Source organism: Cucurbita maxima, unplaced genomic scaffold, assembly GCF_002738345.1.
Source record: "Cucurbita maxima cultivar Rimu unplaced genomic scaffold, Cmax_1.0 Cma_Scf00016, whole genome shotgun sequence".
Taxonomy (NCBI): Eukaryota; Viridiplantae; Streptophyta; class Magnoliopsida; order Cucurbitales; family Cucurbitaceae; genus Cucurbita; species Cucurbita maxima.
This window is the reverse complement of record NW_019272032.1, coordinates 1,507,267-1,525,393: the sequence shown is the minus strand read 5'-3', so window position 1 is coordinate 1,525,393 and position 18,127 is coordinate 1,507,267. Positions and strand designations below refer to the sequence as shown.

At 36.9% G+C, this 18,127-nt stretch overlaps 2 protein-coding genes and 1 long non-coding RNA gene across 10 annotated transcripts in view; all 3 read left to right on the top strand.

Moving 5' to 3' along the window:
• Positions 1 to 17,233, top strand: part of LOC111491290 (nephrocystin-3) — a 25,882-nt gene extending 8,649 nt beyond the window's left edge. Inside the window, exons 4-12 of one of the 4 annotated variants that reach the window (XM_023140138.1) lie at positions 12,085 to 12,165; positions 12,854 to 13,053; positions 13,155 to 13,422; positions 14,230 to 14,380; positions 14,712 to 14,934; positions 15,063 to 15,154; positions 15,236 to 15,371; positions 16,286 to 16,617; positions 16,711 to 17,233. In XM_023140138.1, coding sequence (XP_022995906.1) covers positions 12,085 to 12,165; positions 12,854 to 13,053; positions 13,155 to 13,422; positions 14,230 to 14,380; positions 14,712 to 14,934; positions 15,063 to 15,154; positions 15,236 to 15,371; positions 16,286 to 16,617; positions 16,711 to 16,961 — 1,734 coding nt within the window. In that variant the 3' untranslated portion in view covers positions 16,962 to 17,233. Of the gene's footprint in view, positions 1 to 12,043; positions 12,166 to 12,825; positions 13,054 to 13,151; positions 13,423 to 14,229; positions 14,381 to 14,711; positions 14,935 to 15,062; positions 15,155 to 15,235; positions 15,372 to 16,285; positions 16,618 to 16,710 lie in introns of those variants that run through there. The other 3 variants (XM_023140137.1, XM_023140140.1, XM_023140139.1) reach the window with 3 other exon arrangements.
• LOC111491292 lies at positions 893 to 3,695 on the top strand. 4 transcript variants are annotated; one of them, XR_002719690.1, is made up of 3 exons: positions 893 to 1,232; positions 2,206 to 2,300; positions 3,421 to 3,695. It is a non-coding gene; the product is annotated as an uncharacterized LOC111491292 (long non-coding RNA). The 4 variants fall into 4 exon arrangements; XR_002719692.1 differs by having other exon boundaries at positions 2,206 to 2,463; XR_002719689.1 differs by lacking the exon at positions 3,421 to 3,695 and adding an exon at positions 2,600 to 2,917.
• LOC111491288 (importin subunit beta-1-like) lies at positions 4,790 to 9,300 on the top strand. Of its 2 annotated transcripts, none has more exons than XM_023140133.1 (3): positions 4,790 to 4,945; positions 5,579 to 8,002; positions 8,130 to 9,300. In XM_023140133.1, the coding sequence occupies exons 2-3, from the start codon at positions 5,586 to 5,588 to the stop codon at positions 8,326 to 8,328; spliced, it is 2,616 nt and encodes an 871-aa protein (XP_022995901.1). In that variant the 5' UTR covers positions 4,790 to 4,945; positions 5,579 to 5,585; the 3' UTR covers positions 8,329 to 9,300. The 2 variants fall into 2 exon arrangements, with proteins under 2 accessions (XP_022995901.1, XP_022995902.1); XM_023140134.1 differs by having other exon boundaries at positions 5,559 to 8,002.
• Positions 17,234 to 18,127: the final 894 nt, after the last annotated feature.

Below are 18,127 nucleotides of genomic sequence, written 5' to 3'. Positions count from 1 at the left end.
TTTTTTTTTTTTTTTTTTTTTTTTTTTTTTTTTTTTTTTTTTTTTTTTTTTTTTTTTTTTTTTTTTTTTTTTTTTGCATAGCAAGAATAAAAATAAAATAAAAAACACAGCATAATCCATTGTTTTCCACTCATTATCGTGTGATATAATTATTCATTAAAAAAAAAAAATTGTCCCTTAATATTCATCAAAATAAAAATGAAAAATTTAGTAATTAAATGATTAGATTTTGTGATCATATACTCCATATCATAAAAGAAGTTATTTTTAAATTTATAATGAATTTGAATGAAATTTCTTATATGCTGATGGAATGCTCTATAAATTTAAAAATATTAACACTTTTGATAAGACTTTTTACAATATAAATTAAATTGATAAAAATTTAATTTAAGTTGTTGAATACTAAAGTTTAGAAACGAAATGGGTCTAACTTTTTTTTTTTTATATTTTTTTTTTAAGAATTTAATCTTGAGTATTTTTAGAGGAGATAATTGTGGTGTGGTATTAGTGGCCAAGAAATCAGCTGCTTCGCATTACACAGTATATGCCATGCTAATGGATGTTTCGACGAGCAAGATCATGCCACGTGTAAAAGTACAAAATTACGTGGTGGGGAGGGACTTCCGATAATGCGTACACCGCCGCTTTCAATAGACCGTGAGTTTCGTCTTTCGCGCTCTCTCTCTCGCGTCAGGTTTTACCTTTCTTCAATCTTCCATCTCCAAGGACTCCCCCTTATCTCTGCTCATTCAATTCCCTTTCAGATTCATTTACCACTTTTTGTTTCAATCTTCTCGCCATGGCTGAGTGGCAGAGCTTCTCCAAACCGCCATGGTGGAGTTGTCAAGTTGATCCCTGCAGTTGTCTCTTTTAAAGAAGACAACCTCTCTACCTCTCGTACTACCGCTATTTCCATTCAGGAATCCGCCGGAGGAGCTTCCGCCATCAAGGTAATCGAAAGCGACCTGGCTGTTTCCGGGACGGGTTCGGGAGATTTCGAATTGGCGCGCGAACTGGTAGTGTGAGGAATGGCGGTATTGGTGGGAGGGATTCCGATGATGATGATTGGGAAGGGGTGAAGAGCACCGAATTGGATGAGCTCTACAGCGCCGCAACTGCATTTGTGGCTGCATCTGCTTTCTCCCAAGGTCTCCAATGAAGTACGGTTGCAAAATTACATTGATGTCGGTACCGAGTGATATCCATCTTGGTTGGTTAGTGCAAGTGGGGTGAGAACTTAATCTGTTTACTTCACCATTTTTACGTGCCCTGTTTGCTTCTCGTTTGTTTGTTTGCGTTTTTTGTTCTCTTTAAAAGTTGCTTTGAATGTCTGTGATGACCAAATATGGGAATGTTGATGGTAGAAGTAAAGATACTAAAGGACCAATCGATGATATCTCAGTTCTAACTGGATTTGAAGCTTCGACTTCACAAAACTGTCTCTCCTCGAACATTGACAAAAAAAGTTACTTTTAATCAAGAACTCTATCCAAAAAAATGAAGATCAGTGTGCGGGAAATGCACCTATTCATGATTTTCTTATGTATTCTACTTCGTTAAGAGAAGCCCTTATTTGGGAACTACGTGGAGAAGGTCTAGCAGGACATTTGAGACCTTTGAGGCCTCAAATGAGAATAGATGTCTTTATAACTATGTGAAGAGGTGATTTATCTGTCTGGTTTCTAAAGGACAATGCCAAATATTGGATTATACCAACCACTTTTGATATGGAATCAACCCGGGAAAGTTTTGGAATGCATTACCTTGATGATCATGATTAAGAGTAAAGAAAACTCGTTTCTAAACTCGTGATTCGAATCACTCCACAAGAGATTTAATCAATACCACTTGAATGACTCTAACATGTAAGTTCTAGATTCAAAAATTTGCAAAGTAAAAACTTAGTTCTCAGTCAAGCTAAAATAAAAATTCTATTCTTTTCAATTCTAAAATGTATTTATAAATTCAACTATGAGTTTATTAATGGATCTCTATTTTGAAGCTCCTTTGCACAACATGTAAAAAGGTTCCAACGTCTTATAGAATTTCTTTTGACGAACTCACCCTTGAGTATATGTGATTAAAGCTTGTTGTAACTTCTTAGCTCTCGTCCTTGTTGTAACTTTTTTTTATCCTGATGATGTTGAGTATGATGTTGAGTAATATCTTTCCTAAACAATTGTTTTGAATGGTTGCATACAGTGAAGGAAGGACCACAGTGCATTGGGCATTGGATCGTGGGGCATTCTAATGCTGTGGAGCTGCTTGTTAGCAGGAAAGCTAATATAGATGTAAAGGTACCTAGAACACATTTATATTCTATTTACTGATCAAGATCATCTGCGGGATTTTCATACCGACCCGACTAGTCTTTACTTGGTGGTAGCTCTTGCCTGTGCCACGTTTCTTATTGAGAATGTACTGATAGTATTAGACAGAAATGATTATATCTTAATTAAGGTAAAATTTCAAAGATCTGCAAATTGTGAATTTTATTCATCTTTTGCAAAGAAAAATTGTGCATCTGTTGTTGTGTCCTATTGGATCTATCCTTTGCTTCCTCTGTGAATGAAATTTTGTGCACCCTCTGACATAGGAAGTTGATGGCCAAACTCCATTGCATTATGCCATTGTTTGTGATAGAGAAGCGATCGCTGAATATCTTGTCAAGAACAATGCCAGCATTAATGAAAAAGACAATGATGGAAAGTGGCCTTGTGATCTTTGCAAGTTTAACTGGCCTTTTGGTCTCAGCGGGAAAGTATAGATTATTTCTCACGCGCCTTTTGAATGTAATACTCCCATGCATGGCCCCTCCCAACAACTTCATTATAGATAGTTTTAGAGTACTTATGAAGTTTACCTGTTTCATATCAAATGCTGAAGGCTTCAATAGTATCTATCTCGTTGTTAATATTGTTATTTAGGATTAAAATAGATAGCGCAGATGAACAGGAAATGTCAGCTATTGGTTCGGAAATGAATGCTATGAAGTGGAAAATGGTACCTTGATGCCTTGACTTTATGTATGCAATCATTGTTGTAATTAGATCAAAATTGTCCCTATCTGATCCAGACACCGAGTAGTGTACCAGTGAGGATGTCAGGTCCAAGGTGGATTGTGAGATTCCACATTGGTTGGAAAGGGAAACAAAACATTTCTTGTAAAGGTGTGAAAACCTCTTTTTAGCTGACACTTTTTAAAACCTTGAGAGAGGAAGTCCGTAAGGAATAGTCCAAATAGGACATCTCAAATAATGCCTACTTTTTTGTGCTGGATACAACTAATGAAGCACTAGCTTTTGGACTTGCAGCCATTGAGTTTTGGACTTCTATTGGTTGTGATAAGGAGAGCTTTTGGATTTTGTTGGGGATTGGTGTTATTTTGCTAACTCTTATGCAACACTCCTTTTCCAGGTACATAGATGCCTATGATCTCCATTTTGATATCGATTTCTCTATCTCGGGTGAGGTTTTAGGAAAGCTTGTACTATCGGCCTCGATAATACTTGACTTGACTTGACTTGATAATTGCAGGTCTTAAATAGAACTCCGGGACGATCTCTTGATAGTTTAGTTAAGAATTGTTAATGCATAATTCTATGAATGTTTTTTTTTTTTCGTTCTTGTCTCTCTATGTACTTTTATTATTTATTTCGAGAGAACTATATGATAATTTTTCTTGCTGTTTAGAACTTGGGACGAAGAAACTTATTTTGGATTTTAAGTTGATATAATTAATAATTTAAGATTTAAATTGGTGCAAAGTTTGAATTTATATTTTCTCAAATTTATTTTGGTAGGCGTTGCTTTCAAGGACTTGTGAACCATGAAGTTGAAGGAACTTGGAAGCATTGTTCATTATATTTGCGTTAAAAGCCTTCAAAATGGTTCAAATAATGAGAGCATTCAACTTCTATGTGGGCCTAAAGTTATTATGCCTCATGTACTATGAATTGAGAAGCATAATTGTAGGTTCAAAATCTTTTGTTTTGTTTTCTTGATATCTCTAATCTCTGAGTGAGTGACCGCTAATTTGTAGGCTAATTCGTGGACACCTCGACTAATTTCAAGAAACAATCGTCTTTTTCTACTATATTGTATTGTTAAGATAACTTCGTGATATTAAGTTTTAGAAGGTAACCATCATTTCTCAATGAGAGATTAAACAATTAAGACTTTCAAAATAAAACCTCTCTACATACTAAAGGGATTTTGATATGCTATAGTTGTATTTTGTGTTCGACCGTGAATAATGGTTTGACATTTTTAGAAACGTGTCTGGTTTATAGGATCTATTATGGCTCATATTGGCGCACAAGATCCCTTCTTCTATATTTTCAGATACAAAATCTCTTCTTCTATATTTTCAGATATGATCTATTCGAAATAGCCACCTACCGGTATAAGAATGATGCATAATTATTTTCGTATCGATGAGTCGTAATTGCCTCATAATGGATGGATAAATGTTTGGATTTCTGTGATTACGCACCATCCTATTTTCTTTAAACTAGAGTAAAAAAAAAGTACCTTTCACTTATTTTACCGTATGGCTTTTTGGTCAAAGATTTTTTTAGTACTTTTTTTTTGTTAAAAAATAATAATAAATAAATTGTTTTCGTCTGGTCTACTAAGGCAACAATAACGTTGTTATTTTATTGGTTTGACAAGTCAGACCTAAAATAAAATCCGAAATGAAACCAAATGCATCCGAAATTCACTCCTAAATTATTACATTCGAGCGAAAAATAAAATAAAATAAAAAATAAATTTAGTTTTTAGCATTTCAAGTCCAGCCTTTGCGCTCTTCCAGTTTCTTCTCCTTCTTCTTCCTCTCGCCCATTCCCTCCCTCTTCCTCTAGGGTTCCTCCAACTGCCGTCTTTTCGCTCTTCCACAGTCTTCTTCTTTCTTGCAATTCCTTCAATTCTTCCATTCCAGGTATTGATTTCTCTTCTACCTTCAAAACCCCCTTGTGTTTTTGGTCATTGGGTTTCATTTTGCTTACTGATTTTCTGCCTTTTTGATCTGTGCATTTTCTATTCAATTTCTCCCGATTTATGCTTTTTCTGTTTTGTATCTTAAATTGGGTTCAGTTCTCGATGTATTTTCTATGGCCTTGGGAGTGTCAGTGTTTTTATTTTTATTTTTTTTCAAGTGTGACGAGTTTGTTGTAGTGGTCTGTGTCATTACATTCAGCTCATTTCGATCCTGTGAAATCTTGTTATCGTTTCTGTTTGTTGTTGTTTGAACTGGAAGCGCTTTAATATCGGCGTACACGGTGGGTTAATTTAACTTTAAGGGCCGGATTCTCCATAGATCACCTGCAGTTCAATTAGTTTTGTGATTGTTTGGTTTCGCTGTTGAGATTTGAGATCTGGGTTTAGGTTCTTTGTATTTGAGGTTTGTGATTGATTGATATATTTGGTTTTTGTCTTTTCTTTTAAGATTTCTTAATGAGCTTTTAGGATTTGCTGATTATTTATGTACTAAATGGATTTGTGAAATTTAAGCTGTGGTGCAAGTACTAATTGTCTCAATTTACAATTTATAGACAAATTATCTGTCTTTCAGGTGAAATATGGCATTGGAGGTTACGCAGGTTCTTCTGAATGCACAGTCAATAGATGCAACTGTGAGGAAGCAGGCAGAAGACAGTTTAAGGCAATTCCAGGAGCAAAACCTTCCTATTTTCTTGCTGTCTCTCTCTGGTGAATTAGGAAATGAGGAAAAGCCAGTCGACAGTCGTAAATTAGCAGGTCTGATACTTAAGAATGCATTGGATGCCAAGGAACAACATAGAAAATTTGAGCTTATTCAGAGATGGTTATCCCTGGACAGCAATGTGAAGACCCAGATAAAGACTTGCTTGTTGAATACGCTGTCTTCAGCAATAGCTGATGCTAGGTCCACATCTTCTCAAGTCATTGCGAAGATTGCGGGCATTGAGTTGCCTCATAAGCAATGGTCTGAATTGATAGGTTCACTATTGTTGAATGTTCATCAACAATCATCACATGTCAAGCAAGCCACCTTGGAGACTCTTGGTTATTTATGTGAGGAAGTTTCTCCAGACGTGATAGATCAAGATCAAGTGAATAAGATATTGACTGCTGTTGTCCAAGGAATGAATGAATCTGAAGGAAACAATGATGTTCGACTTGCTGCTACTCGGTCACTGTACAATGCCCTTGGGTTTGCTCAAGCAAACTTTAGCAATGATATGGAGCGTGATTATATCATGAGAGTTGTTTGTGAGGCCACACTATGTCCTGAAGTGAAAATACGCCAGGCAGCTTTTGAATGTTTAGTTTCAATTGCGTCAACATACTACGACAAGTTAGCTCGCTACATCCAGGATATTTTTGGCATTACCGCAAAGGCTGTTAGGGAAGATGAAGAACCTGTTGCTCTTCAGGCCATTGAATTCTGGAGTTCTATTTGTGATGAGGAGATAGATATCTTGGAAGAGTATGGGGATGATTTTACTGGGAATTCTGATACACCGTGCTTTTATTTTATCAAGCAAGCACTACCTGCGCTTGTGCCTGTGTTACTTGAGACACTTCTTAAGCAAGAAGAGGATCAGGATCAAGATGAAGGGGCCTGGAACATTGCCATGGCTGGGGGAACATGTCTTGGGCTAGTTGCACGGACGGTGGGAGATGATATCGTTCCGCTTGTGATGCCATTCATTGAAGAGAACATAACAAAATCAGATTGGAGGCAGAGGGAGGCAGCCACTTATGCTTTTGGTTCAATTTTGGAGGGGCCTGCTCCAGAAAAATTAATGCCCATTGTTAATGTGGCCTTATCGTTCATGCTGACTGCCTTGACTCAAGATCCAAATAACCATGTGAAAGATACGACAGCATGGACACTTGGACGGATATTTGAATTCCTTCATGGCTCAAATATAGATACCCCCATTATTCATCAGGCAAACTGCCAACAGATCATTACAGTTTTGCTTCAGAGCATGAAGGATGTGCCAAATGTCGCAGAGAAAGCCTGTGGTGCCCTCTATTTTCTTGCTCAGGGTTATGAAGATGTTGGGCCGGCATCTCCTCTGACTCCATTTTTCCAAGAAATTGTTCAGTCCCTTTTGGCTGTTACTCACAGAGAAGATGCTGGGGAATCACGTTTGAGGACCGCTGCATATGAAACATTGAATGAAGTTGTGCGGTGTCAAACTGATGAAACAGCTCCAATGGTGCTGCAATTGGTTCCTGTAATTATGATGGAACTGCACAATACTCTTGAGGGGCAAAAACTTTCATCTGATGAAAGGGAGAGACAGGGGGAACTACAAGGCCTGCTTTGTGGGTGCTTACAAGTTCTTATTCAGAAGCTAGGATCATCAGAGCCTCATAAGTATGCCTTTATGCAGTATGCGGACCAAATAATGGGACTTTTCCTAAGGGTATTTGCTTGCAGAAATGCCACTGTACATGAAGAAGCAATGCTGGCGATTGGAGCCCTTGCCTATTCAACAGGCCCAGATTTTGGGAAATACATGACCGAGTTCTATAAATATTTAGAAATGGGACTCCAGAATTTTGAGGAGTACCAAGTTTGTGCCGTCACTGTAGGTGTGGTAGGGGACATATGCAGGGCGTTGGAGGATAAGATTTTGCCGTACTGCGATGGAATTATGACTCAGCTGCTCAAGAATTTATCCAGTGATCAATTGCATCGTTCCGTTAAGCCCCCTATTTTCTCTTGCTTTGGTGATATAGCACTTGCTATAGGGGAGAACTTTGAGAAGTACTTGATGTATGCCATGCCCATGCTTCAAAGGGCAGCAGAGTTATCTGTACACACCGCAGGTATTGATGATGAAATGACCGAGTATACAAATTCTTTGAGAAATGGAATTTTGGAAGCATATTCAGGGATCTTCCAAGGTTTCAAGAGCTCTCCAAAAACTCAGCTTTTGGTCCCTTACGCACCTCATATACTTCAATTCTTGGATAGCATTTACATCAGAAAAGACATGTAAGTTCTTTCTGAGCTCTCTCTCTCTCTCTCTCTCTCTCTCTCTCTCTCTCCCCCTGTATGTGAATATGTGTTTCCTTAAAGTGGGATTGTTTGTTTGATGTTTTCATACTTGTTTTTCTTGCAGGGATGAAGTTGTTATGAAAACTGCCATTGGCGTCCTTGGAGATCTAGCGGACACACTGGGGAGCAACGCTGGTTCTTTGATTCAGCAATCTGTCTCAAGCAAGGACTTTTTAAGTGAATGCTTGTCTTCCGATGACCATTTGATTAAAGAATCTGCTGAATGGGCAAAGTTGGCCATCAGCCGTGCCATTTCAATTTAGCCTTCTGCTGGTTGGCAAATTCTTTTTTCTTGTTTTTGTCACATTTGAAGTCCTTGCATGCATATGGGTGGGTGTGTTGAGTTGGGGTCCGGATTGCATCTTACAAGTCTTCACTCACAGGGCAACAGGAAGCTGTTCACTTCTAGTTGTCACTACTAACTCTTGCATCATCATGAAAGCATTGCTAACTCATGCATTAGCAGCATCAAGTCGCGTTCTAGTATGTCATGGTAGAAGTAGGAGGAGGGTGCGCCCATTAGCTCCCCCAGTTCGTATGGCATGGCTGATTCAAGTTGTATCTCTGACTTGAGATAGTGTCCAACCTAGTGGGGTATGGTTTTGGGCTGTGGAAATGGATCGAGTACAAGGAGTTGTGCATTCACTCACTTGTTCTGCCCCTGCTTAGACACCCTCGAGCATTTTTCTCTGAACTTCTACTCTAGCGATTCTAGTTATAAGGAGTTTTTACCCTTTTGTTTATTTTTTCTGCATCAGTCTTGTGAGTTTTCATGGTCTGGGTGTATTCTGGTCTTACCTGTGAAATTCTCCTATATTTGTACACCTCGTTTGGTTCAGTTGCATAGCAATACACACCATGAAGTGTCATCATCATATCCTATATTTGCATTTCATTTGGTCGTGTTTTGTAGCTCAACATACATGATCAATACGGTAAATTTCACGAAATCATCGGGTCATTTTTGAAGTACAGTCGTCAGAGTCTGCTTTTTCTTTATTTGTTCTTTTCCATCCGATATCTTGTTATTATTTTGGCAATGATGATATGTATTAGAAACATCACAAAAGTTGTGATGTTAGCGTTTTTGGATTCAGTTTTTGGGTTGTGTGGGACTTCTGCTCGCCTACCCGGTCGAAAGTTGAGTATTTTATGGACCTGTATATATTATTTGTACGAGGAAAAGTTTTGATGATTGGAAATTTGAGGGTGCCAAAGATTATATTCCTTGTCAAGTTCTGTTACTATGACTTTATTTGGATGCATTTTCAACATTTCCTCTCCTCTCACTCCTGAAGTTTACTTCTAAAAGAAGCCATTACATTGTTAGGTACTTGGTTGTTTATATTATTCGTTTCTTCCACTGACTCGTTGACTTATTTTCTTCTTTTTCATAGTGTTTCTGTTCATGGCCATTATGATCATTAAATTATGTCATTTTAGGCACATTTTCATTCTTTAGAAGATATAGTAAGAATCGGATCTTCATAAAACAAATCTCTTCTAGTACCATTCTCTCTGACCTGGCATGCAAGAACAATAGAAACATACGTAATTCATCTTTAGTTTTGATACCCAAGATCAACATGAGAATCATCATGTAATGAAGTCAATTTTCTTTAGTGGTTCTGGATTTTTTCCTTTGTAATTTATGATTCTTAGTTTCCATAAGGAAGCCAACAGCTTATACTAGACTATGATTGGATGTACACATTCTGATATCTGTCGAATCTGTTATTTACTTTTTGCCTCTCGACCTCACTTCATTTCGTTCTTCTTTTGTATTGTTGCTTGAATGAATACACTTGATTGACCCAACCTTTTGAAGTGCACACCATCGGTCCTTTTCTTTTTTATTTTCGACTCGTCCTGCATTTCAGTCGTGATGTCTTAAGCAGGTTCCTGAGCAATGTTCTTTTTTTGTTTTTGGTGGAAAATTATGCCCCATTGTACCCCTTTATCTATAAGCAATTCTTTAATCAACTTTAGATGACCTTCAGATGATCATAGGCTCTGGTTTTGATGCATTTTATAATACTCATGATTTTTTTTTATTCTTTGCTTTGATCTCTCTTAATCTGTTCTTATCTGTCTTGATCACTTTATCCCTCTAATTCCATTTTTTATGTCTTATTGGCTCATCAACAAGTTTCAATCATGCAACCGAAGCCTTCTTCTGACATAAACTCTGGCTCATCATTGATATTTTACATTCAAAAAACGCTCAAACATAACCACAAAGCTCAAACTTCCCCCCAGCGAGGCCACAAGCATTAGATAGATGACTGTATCCATTGATTTAGGCTTTATTACAAAAGGAAGATATCCCATTTGATAAAGCTAATATACATTCTCGATCCATAATATATTAGTAAATACGGAAACTTGTTAACCTAAACAGTACTTAATTACTTAAACGTATTTTCATTAGACATGTTGAACTAAAATGAAGCTAAAAGATAGAGTGTTATTATTGAGCTCATAAGCCTAGGTGAGGCTATGTCAAGGTTTTCCATTGCCAGGCTTCTTGGGGTCGTGCCGGTTATTGGCTCTAGGGTCATCATAATCAATGTTAAATGCCAGTTTTCTTGCCTTCATTTGGAAGCTAGAGTCCTTTCCAAATTTGAGGAAGAAAAGAAACCAAATTATTTAGTTAGTTTAAAAGGAACAGTTGACATCCTCGAAAAAAGAGTCATCATAAAAGTCGCATGCATACAATAATACTTAGCAATACCTTGAAGATAGAGTTGTTTGCAATCTTGAAGTCCACGAGTGGATCAACCATTCCTAAACGAAAAAGGAAATCGTTAGCATCATCACAGACACAACCAGCCAGCTCGAATGAAAGACAAAAACAGAAGTAAAAAGTTACCCAAAGAGAACGACCAAACCACAAAGATCGAAAGGAGAGAAAGAAGAAGAAAGGATTTGATGAGTTTTGAAGCCATTTTAGTTTGTTAAGTCTCAAGAGATAGAGAGGTAAATTTGTAGGAAGCAAAAGGTAGAGAGGAAGCCAATGGGAGTTAGGCTCTTATCCGTATATTCCAAGAGGAAATAGGACAGCAATTTACAAGCCCATTTTCATGGTGCTTCCTCTCAATTGCTACACAATACATTAACTTTTGCCATACCCATTAAAGTCAAGTCTTCCAACTCTTCTAAACTTAAAGATCGTTTCGATTCAAATATATATCTTCGACTATTAGGGTTAAAGAAGTAATTTTTGGATACTGTTGGATGATGAAAGTCTCACATCGACTAATTTAAGAAATGATAATGAGTTTATAATCAAAGAATACTATCTCCATTGATCCGAGGTCTTTTGAGAAAACTCAAAGCAAAACCATGAGAGCTAATGATAATGAGTTTATAATCAAAGAATACTATCTCCATTGGTCCGAGGTCTTTTGAGAAAACTCAAAGCAAAACCATGAGAGCTTATATTCAAAGTAGACAATGTCATACCATTGTGGAGAGTCGTGTTCATCTAACTGATACGAGATAAAAAAAAAAACACAATTTTACATTGTAGCAGCACAATTTTACTATCTGTGATGGATCAACAACGTTATAGCAGCATTTTCACACTGACATCGAGAAGTTAAATCTATTTTTATTTTTTCATTATTATTTAAAATAATTTATGCGTAATTCGACTCATATTACGACATAACTTATTCGAATGGATAGCGTTACATATTTTATTATAATATTAATTTGATTGAATATTATGGTTTGAACCCAATTTAGGTAAGGTAGTGGAAATTATATTATATAAAAGATTTGAATTTTTTTAAATCACTAAATCAATAATTAATGGTGTTTATTTTTATTATTTATTTTTAAACAATTTTTAAAATAAAAAAAATTAAGTAAATAAGGTTTTAGTTAAGATGGGCTTGGGCCTCATGACAGAAAAGCCCAAATAATTGTTACCGGTAACTCATCGGGTCAAATCAGCTTCACTCACTCCACTTCGTCCTCTCCCTTCGCGTATTCTGTATCTGTCTGCTACCGTTGAAGTTAGCTTGTTTGGCCGCGAAACTCTCTACAATGGCGGCTTTCCTTCTTCTCTCTTCTCCTTCTTTCACCTACCACAGGTTTTTTCTTTTCCCTTTCTCCATCCGTTTCTCAGGGAACATTTTTAAACTTTATTCTTCTTTTTCAGAATTCGTATTCCTGAGTTTTTCTTTTTTAACTGGTTCATTGTTTTTTGAATTATGTGAAATCTGACCTCTGAATAGCGTTGATGCTGTTATCGGTTATGTATTTTGCTTCTAATAGTGAATTTGTTGAAATTGGAATGCTGATGCTTGCATATCCATTAGTTTATTCGTTTAATATCCTTTCTAGACTGGTGTCAGCGAGTTCAAATGTTTGCTTATGAAGTTTTTAATATGTGTAATGTGGAGGAAGTTTGTGGTTTCGCTGCTATTTCCAAATATTTCCTTATTTGGGTAGTTTTTCGTGCACCAACTACATAGATAGTGAATTTGCTGCAAAATAGTAAAATTCTGTCTTTGTTGATATTGAGGAAAGGAGATAAAAGAGCTATTATATCATTATATGTTACCGATTCGAAGTTTGATTGTAGTGTAATTTGACAACACTTAGGATTACAGAGTAGCTACTGTCTTTTCTGCTGATTACATTTGTTTTTTAGTCGGTATATGCTTCGGCTACTGTAAAATAGTTGATGAAGATGCTCTAAACAATTTTAGGAGATCAATTATTCTAATTCTTTTTCTTGAACATCTTAGGATGAGCGAAATCTGTCTTTGCATGCAGTCCTTGCAGTTGCAAAAGGGCATCACATGCTCCTCAGTTAGCCTTCAAAAACAGAAATGTAATATCAAGCTTTATGCAGTACCTGTTAGAGCCTTTTCTTGTCGATTTGCTTCGACTGGTTCTGCTTCTAGTAGAGATGATTTGGGCAGTCAGAGGAAACATATTGCTTCTGCCTTCACTGTTCCAAATGGGTATCAGAGGTTAGGACCAACTTTAGTAATTTCATTATTGTCTTTGAGAAATGGTGTCAAGAGTTGTGTCTGTCTTTCAGATAAGATATTGAATGATTTCTTTATAGTAGGGCTGGTCACATGCACTACCGTACTGATGGGAACAGCGCGAGTGAATTTGAGGGTCAGTTGGACGAATTATTCAACGAAGTCAGAATGCTGATTGTTAGCAGAAGGAAGAGTGATGCTGTTGAGCTACTTCAAGCAAATTATGAAGCTGTAAAAGAACAGATGGAATCAGGTGCTTGTGGCATTGAACAAGCTGCTGTTCTTGACATCGTGGCTTTGGGGTATATAACTGTTGGAGACTTGAAGTTTGTTGCTTCTATACTGGATATAGTAACTTCTTTTTCCCTTATCATCTATACAATAGTTGATTTGAACAATTCAGCGCACCTCAGTTCTGTGCAATAAGGATTATACTCATATGACTTGGGATTTGTTTAGGTTATTATCTAGTCATAGTTACTCTCGGAGGACTTTCATGTGTAAAATTCTAGTTCAAGTACCTATAAACTGGCATCTGTTGTTTGAGTCGTTTGGCCCATGTTGTATTGACTGTATGATAGCCGGTAAGGAGGCAGGGTCAGAGACCATGCGCATATATAGGTATGAGATGCCACATCGATTGAAGAGAGAAACGAGTGTCAAAGATGACACTGAGTCTCAAAGGGGGGTGGATTGTGAGATCCCACATTGGTTGGAGAGAAGAACGAAGCATTCTTTATAAGAGTATGGAAACCTCTCGCTAGCATATGCGTTTTAAAAACCTTGAGGGGAAGCCCGAAAGGGAAAGTCCAAAGAGGACATGGTGGGTTTAGGCTGTGACAATAGGACTCGACAATTCCTTTTCCTCTTGATGGCATTTTAATTCTGTTTAAAAAATTATATGAGCATGTCTTGGCCTTATTCTTGCTCAAAGCAAGTACACATGGCCATCTAGCAATGCAGTCACATTTCTTAGGTGGTTTTGGAGTAATAAAGAGGTAGCTTTGAATGTTTACCTCGTTCTTATGCCCCAAAAGTATTCCATACTTATACAGCCAAAGTTTCAACTGGTCAATCTTCTGGACTCCCTTCAATTTTCTCCTGAGTAACATGATTCTCTTCTTGTTTCCTTATTCTGATCAATTTTCATATATGCAGTTGAACAACATTGTTGACAGTCTGAAGGACAACGAACCTTTTCTGGATTCAGTGCTTCTGCATATGGGGAGCATGTACTCAACTTTAAAAAAGTTAGACAAATCAGTGTCTGCATACAAGAGGGCTATTGACATCATAGAGAAGAAAAGTGGTACGAAAGATTCTGGGGACACGTATTTAATCGTCCATCTAATGCTTTAATGATTTTGCTCAAGTTATCCTGTTTCAGTTTATTTTTCTGATTTAATACATCTATAACCTCCTTAATAGCTACAAAATCAACCTTGGGGCCGAGTAGAGAGTACCCGTGCCTAAAAGCTACAAAATCAAAACCTTCCAATCATTAATACTGTCTCACCACCTTAAATAAGGTTCTCTTGATGATCTCATAAAGAAGAAAAATCAACTTTGGTGGACTTTATCATGTTTTTCACTAGTTTTTATATTCCTCTTTAAATCTTCTTACAATGAGTCCTTTGCAGGAAAAGACAGTAGCTTTCTCATCACTCCAATTTTAGGGATGGCAAAAGTTCTTGGTACCAGTGGAAAAACTACAAAAGCAGTAGAGTTTTACCATCGTGCAATTTCAATTTTGGAATCAATCAGAGGCTTTGAGGACGAGGATTTGGTTATACCTTTATTTAGTCTGGGCAACCTTTTGCTCAAAGAAGGAAAAGGCAAGGATGCCGAAACTTGTTTTGCTAGGTAGGATCTCTCGCCGTCTCTCTGTCTTTGCTTTGAACTATTGGAAGGTGCGGCTGGATCACCTCCTTTTCAGGGAGAGCTAATGCTTGTCGGGTATTTTGGTCCCTTGCTTTTATGGTTCTATATAGGATTGTGAACATATATAAAAAGTTATATGGAGAGAAAGATGGAAAAGTTGGAATGGCTATGTATTCTCTGGCTAATGCGAAGTGTGCAAGAGGTAATGTTGTGTATACTTGTGTCATCTTTCGAACACCAGCAAGATTGTTCATTTGCTGAATGTTCTCCCACTTTTCCACAGGGGAAGCAGACGAAGCTATTACCTTATATAGAAGAGCTTTGCAGATTATAAAGGATTCAAATTATATGGCTTTAGATGACAGCGAGATGGAGAAGATGAGGATTGATTTGGCAGAACTACTACATGCTGTAGGAAGGTAATGTCATTACTGATATTGGGATTTCTTCTTTTACTCTGTCCGGATGTTATTGCTCAGATTTATGGCTCTGAAAACGTCTTCAAACATAATTATTTGAACCCAAATAACTGAAATAGAAGATAAAAATTGTAACCGCCCAAGTCCATCGCTAGTATATATTGTCCTCTTTGGGCTTTTCCATTCAGGCTTCTCCTCAAGGTTTTTAAAACACGTCTGCTAGGGAGAGGTTTCCACACCCTTATAAAAAAATGCTTCGTTCATCTTTTCAATTGATGTGGGGTCTCACAATCCACTCCCGTTCGGGGCCAGTGTCCTCGCTTGCACTCGTTTCTCTCTTCAATCGACGTGAGATCTCACAATCCAGCCCCCTGGCAAATCGCCTGGTGTCCCCCCCTTCGGAACTCAACGTCCTCGCTAGCACACCGTCCGGTGTCTGACTCTGATACCATTTGTAACAATCCAAGCCCACCACAATCAAATATTGCCCTCTTTGGACTATTCGGGATTCCTTTTAAGGTTTTTAAAACGCGTCTGTTAGGGAGAGGTTTCCACATCCTTATTATGAAGAATAATTTGTTCCTCTCTCCAACCAATGTGGAATCTCACAATCCACTCTCTTTCGAGTACCAGCGTCCTCGTTGGCATTCGTTTCTCTCGCTAACCAATGTGAAACATCTTCAAACATAATTATTTGAACCCAAATAATCAAAATAGAAGATAAAAGTTCAAAAAAAAAAAATGATAATAATTCTCAAGTAATTCAGGTACTTCGACTCTCTCTTTAAGCCTAAATCAATTCTTGCATTTATAATCAATTCTTAACTTTGGCTAATAATTTATATGCTCTTGCTATTCGGATAGTATTCCTAACTACCCAAGTGTTCATGAATTCCTGGAATGGTTTGTTACAGAGGGAAGGAAGGCAGGGAACTTCTGGAAGAGTGCTTGTTGATAAATGAAAAGTCGAAAGGAAAAGACCATCCCAGCTCAGTGAAGCACCTTGTAAACCTTGCAGCTTCTTATTCACGGTCAAAGAATTACGCTGAGGCCGAGCGTTTACTGCGAATCGGATTAGACATTATGGTAAAAGCAGTGGGACCAGATGATCAATCAATTACAAACCCAATGTTGAATCTCGCTGTCACTCTTTACAATCTAAAACGAGACGATGATGCCGAGCAACTTGCACTAGAAGTCTTGCGAATACGGGAAAATGCATTCGGAAAAGATTGTCTTCCTGTTGGTGAGAACTGAGAATTGCTTCTATTTCTACTTGATGGATAGTGATCTTAGATCATCTTCACATAAGCTCCTCTTTTTATTGAACTGCACGCAGGTGAAGCTCTAGATTGTCTGGTTTCCATTCAGAGCAGGCTCGGAAAGGACGAAACCGAGCTACTGAAGCTGCTAAAGAGAATTCTAAGAATCCAGGAGAAAGCGTTCGGGTACGAGGCAAAAGAGGTCATTGACACCCTCAAGAAAATAGTATTCTACATGGATAAATTAGGATTGAAAGATGAGAAGTTTCCAGTTCAGAAACGACTGTCCCTGCTTCGAATGAAATTCAAGAACCAGATGCAATACTAACGGTACTCATCATTCATCCATCTTTCTTAATCTTGTGATTATATTTTCCCTTCTTTGAGTTAGAGACGAGGTTTCTGGGTTAACTATATACATAGATTGCATATATATTTCGATGGTCGTATTGATTTAGTTATGATATATCCCGAGCTTATTTTGAATTGTGATTCTATGTAGTTCCTAAAAAGAGTTATGATATATCCCGAGCATACTTTGAATTTTGATTCTATGTAGTTTCTAAAAAGAGTTATAATATATCCCGAGCTTACTTTGAATTGTGATTCTATGTAGTTCCTAAAAAGTTGAGTTTACTTTGAATTGTGATTCTATGTAGTAAAACTACGAACCCAGAAGACACTTTGTTTTGGACAATATTAACCTGGCTGTTTTTAACTATTACCAAAATTGTCCTTCATTTAAGATATACATTATTTTCAACTCTACATATTATTATTTTTTTTTTAAAAAAGGTAAAATTATTTATTGAAATAACTTTTATTATAAAATTACAAAGTATCATTTTAATAATAAATAAAATATTTTTGATATATTTGTCTACTCAGTTTTTTCCCAATAATTAAAATATTTTTGAGCTATTTACCAAAATGTAAACAGCTAGTTTAGGACTCCATTTACTAGCCTCACGGATAATTTCATTACCCTCACGAGCAAGATCACGTCCCTCATTACGAGCTTGTACACATGCTTCTAGAGCTACTCGGTTAGCTACGGCACCTGGTGCATTACCCCAAGGGTGCCCCAAAGTTCCTCCGCCGAATTGTAGTACAGAATCATCTCTAAAAATCTCGGTTATATCCAACATAAAATTGACCAACAAGAAAATATTATCAATTTTTTTAATTTAATTATTGATGAAAACTATTATCAACATAAAAATTATTATTATTTTGAATATATTTTTTGTTTTTATTTAAATTAGAAATGTCTATTTAATTTATAAACGTCTATTTAATTTTTAGGGTCGAAGCTTTGTGGGACCTATCTCGAACACAATCATAGCCTAATCTAGAGATTCTCTGTAAAAAAAAAAAGGAAGTGGAGAGAGATTCCCAATTAGATTCTCCGTTTTTGTCCACGGTAATTATTATTATTGATTCGGCTAACAGTTTATTAATCGAAAAATAAACTAATTGCTATCATTTTTTTTG

What these genes read in the sequence shown, in the direction of transcription:
- LOC111491288 (XM_023140133.1), top strand. Translation starts at nt 5,586, where the DNA reads ATGGCATTGGAGGTTACGCAGGTTCTTCTGAATGCACAGTCAATAGAT. An exon ending in ATTTACATCAGAAAAGACAT is followed by an intron (nt 8,003 to 8,129) that starts GTAAGTTCTTTC and finishes TTTTTCTTGCAG; the next exon opens with GGATGAAGTTGTTATGAAAA.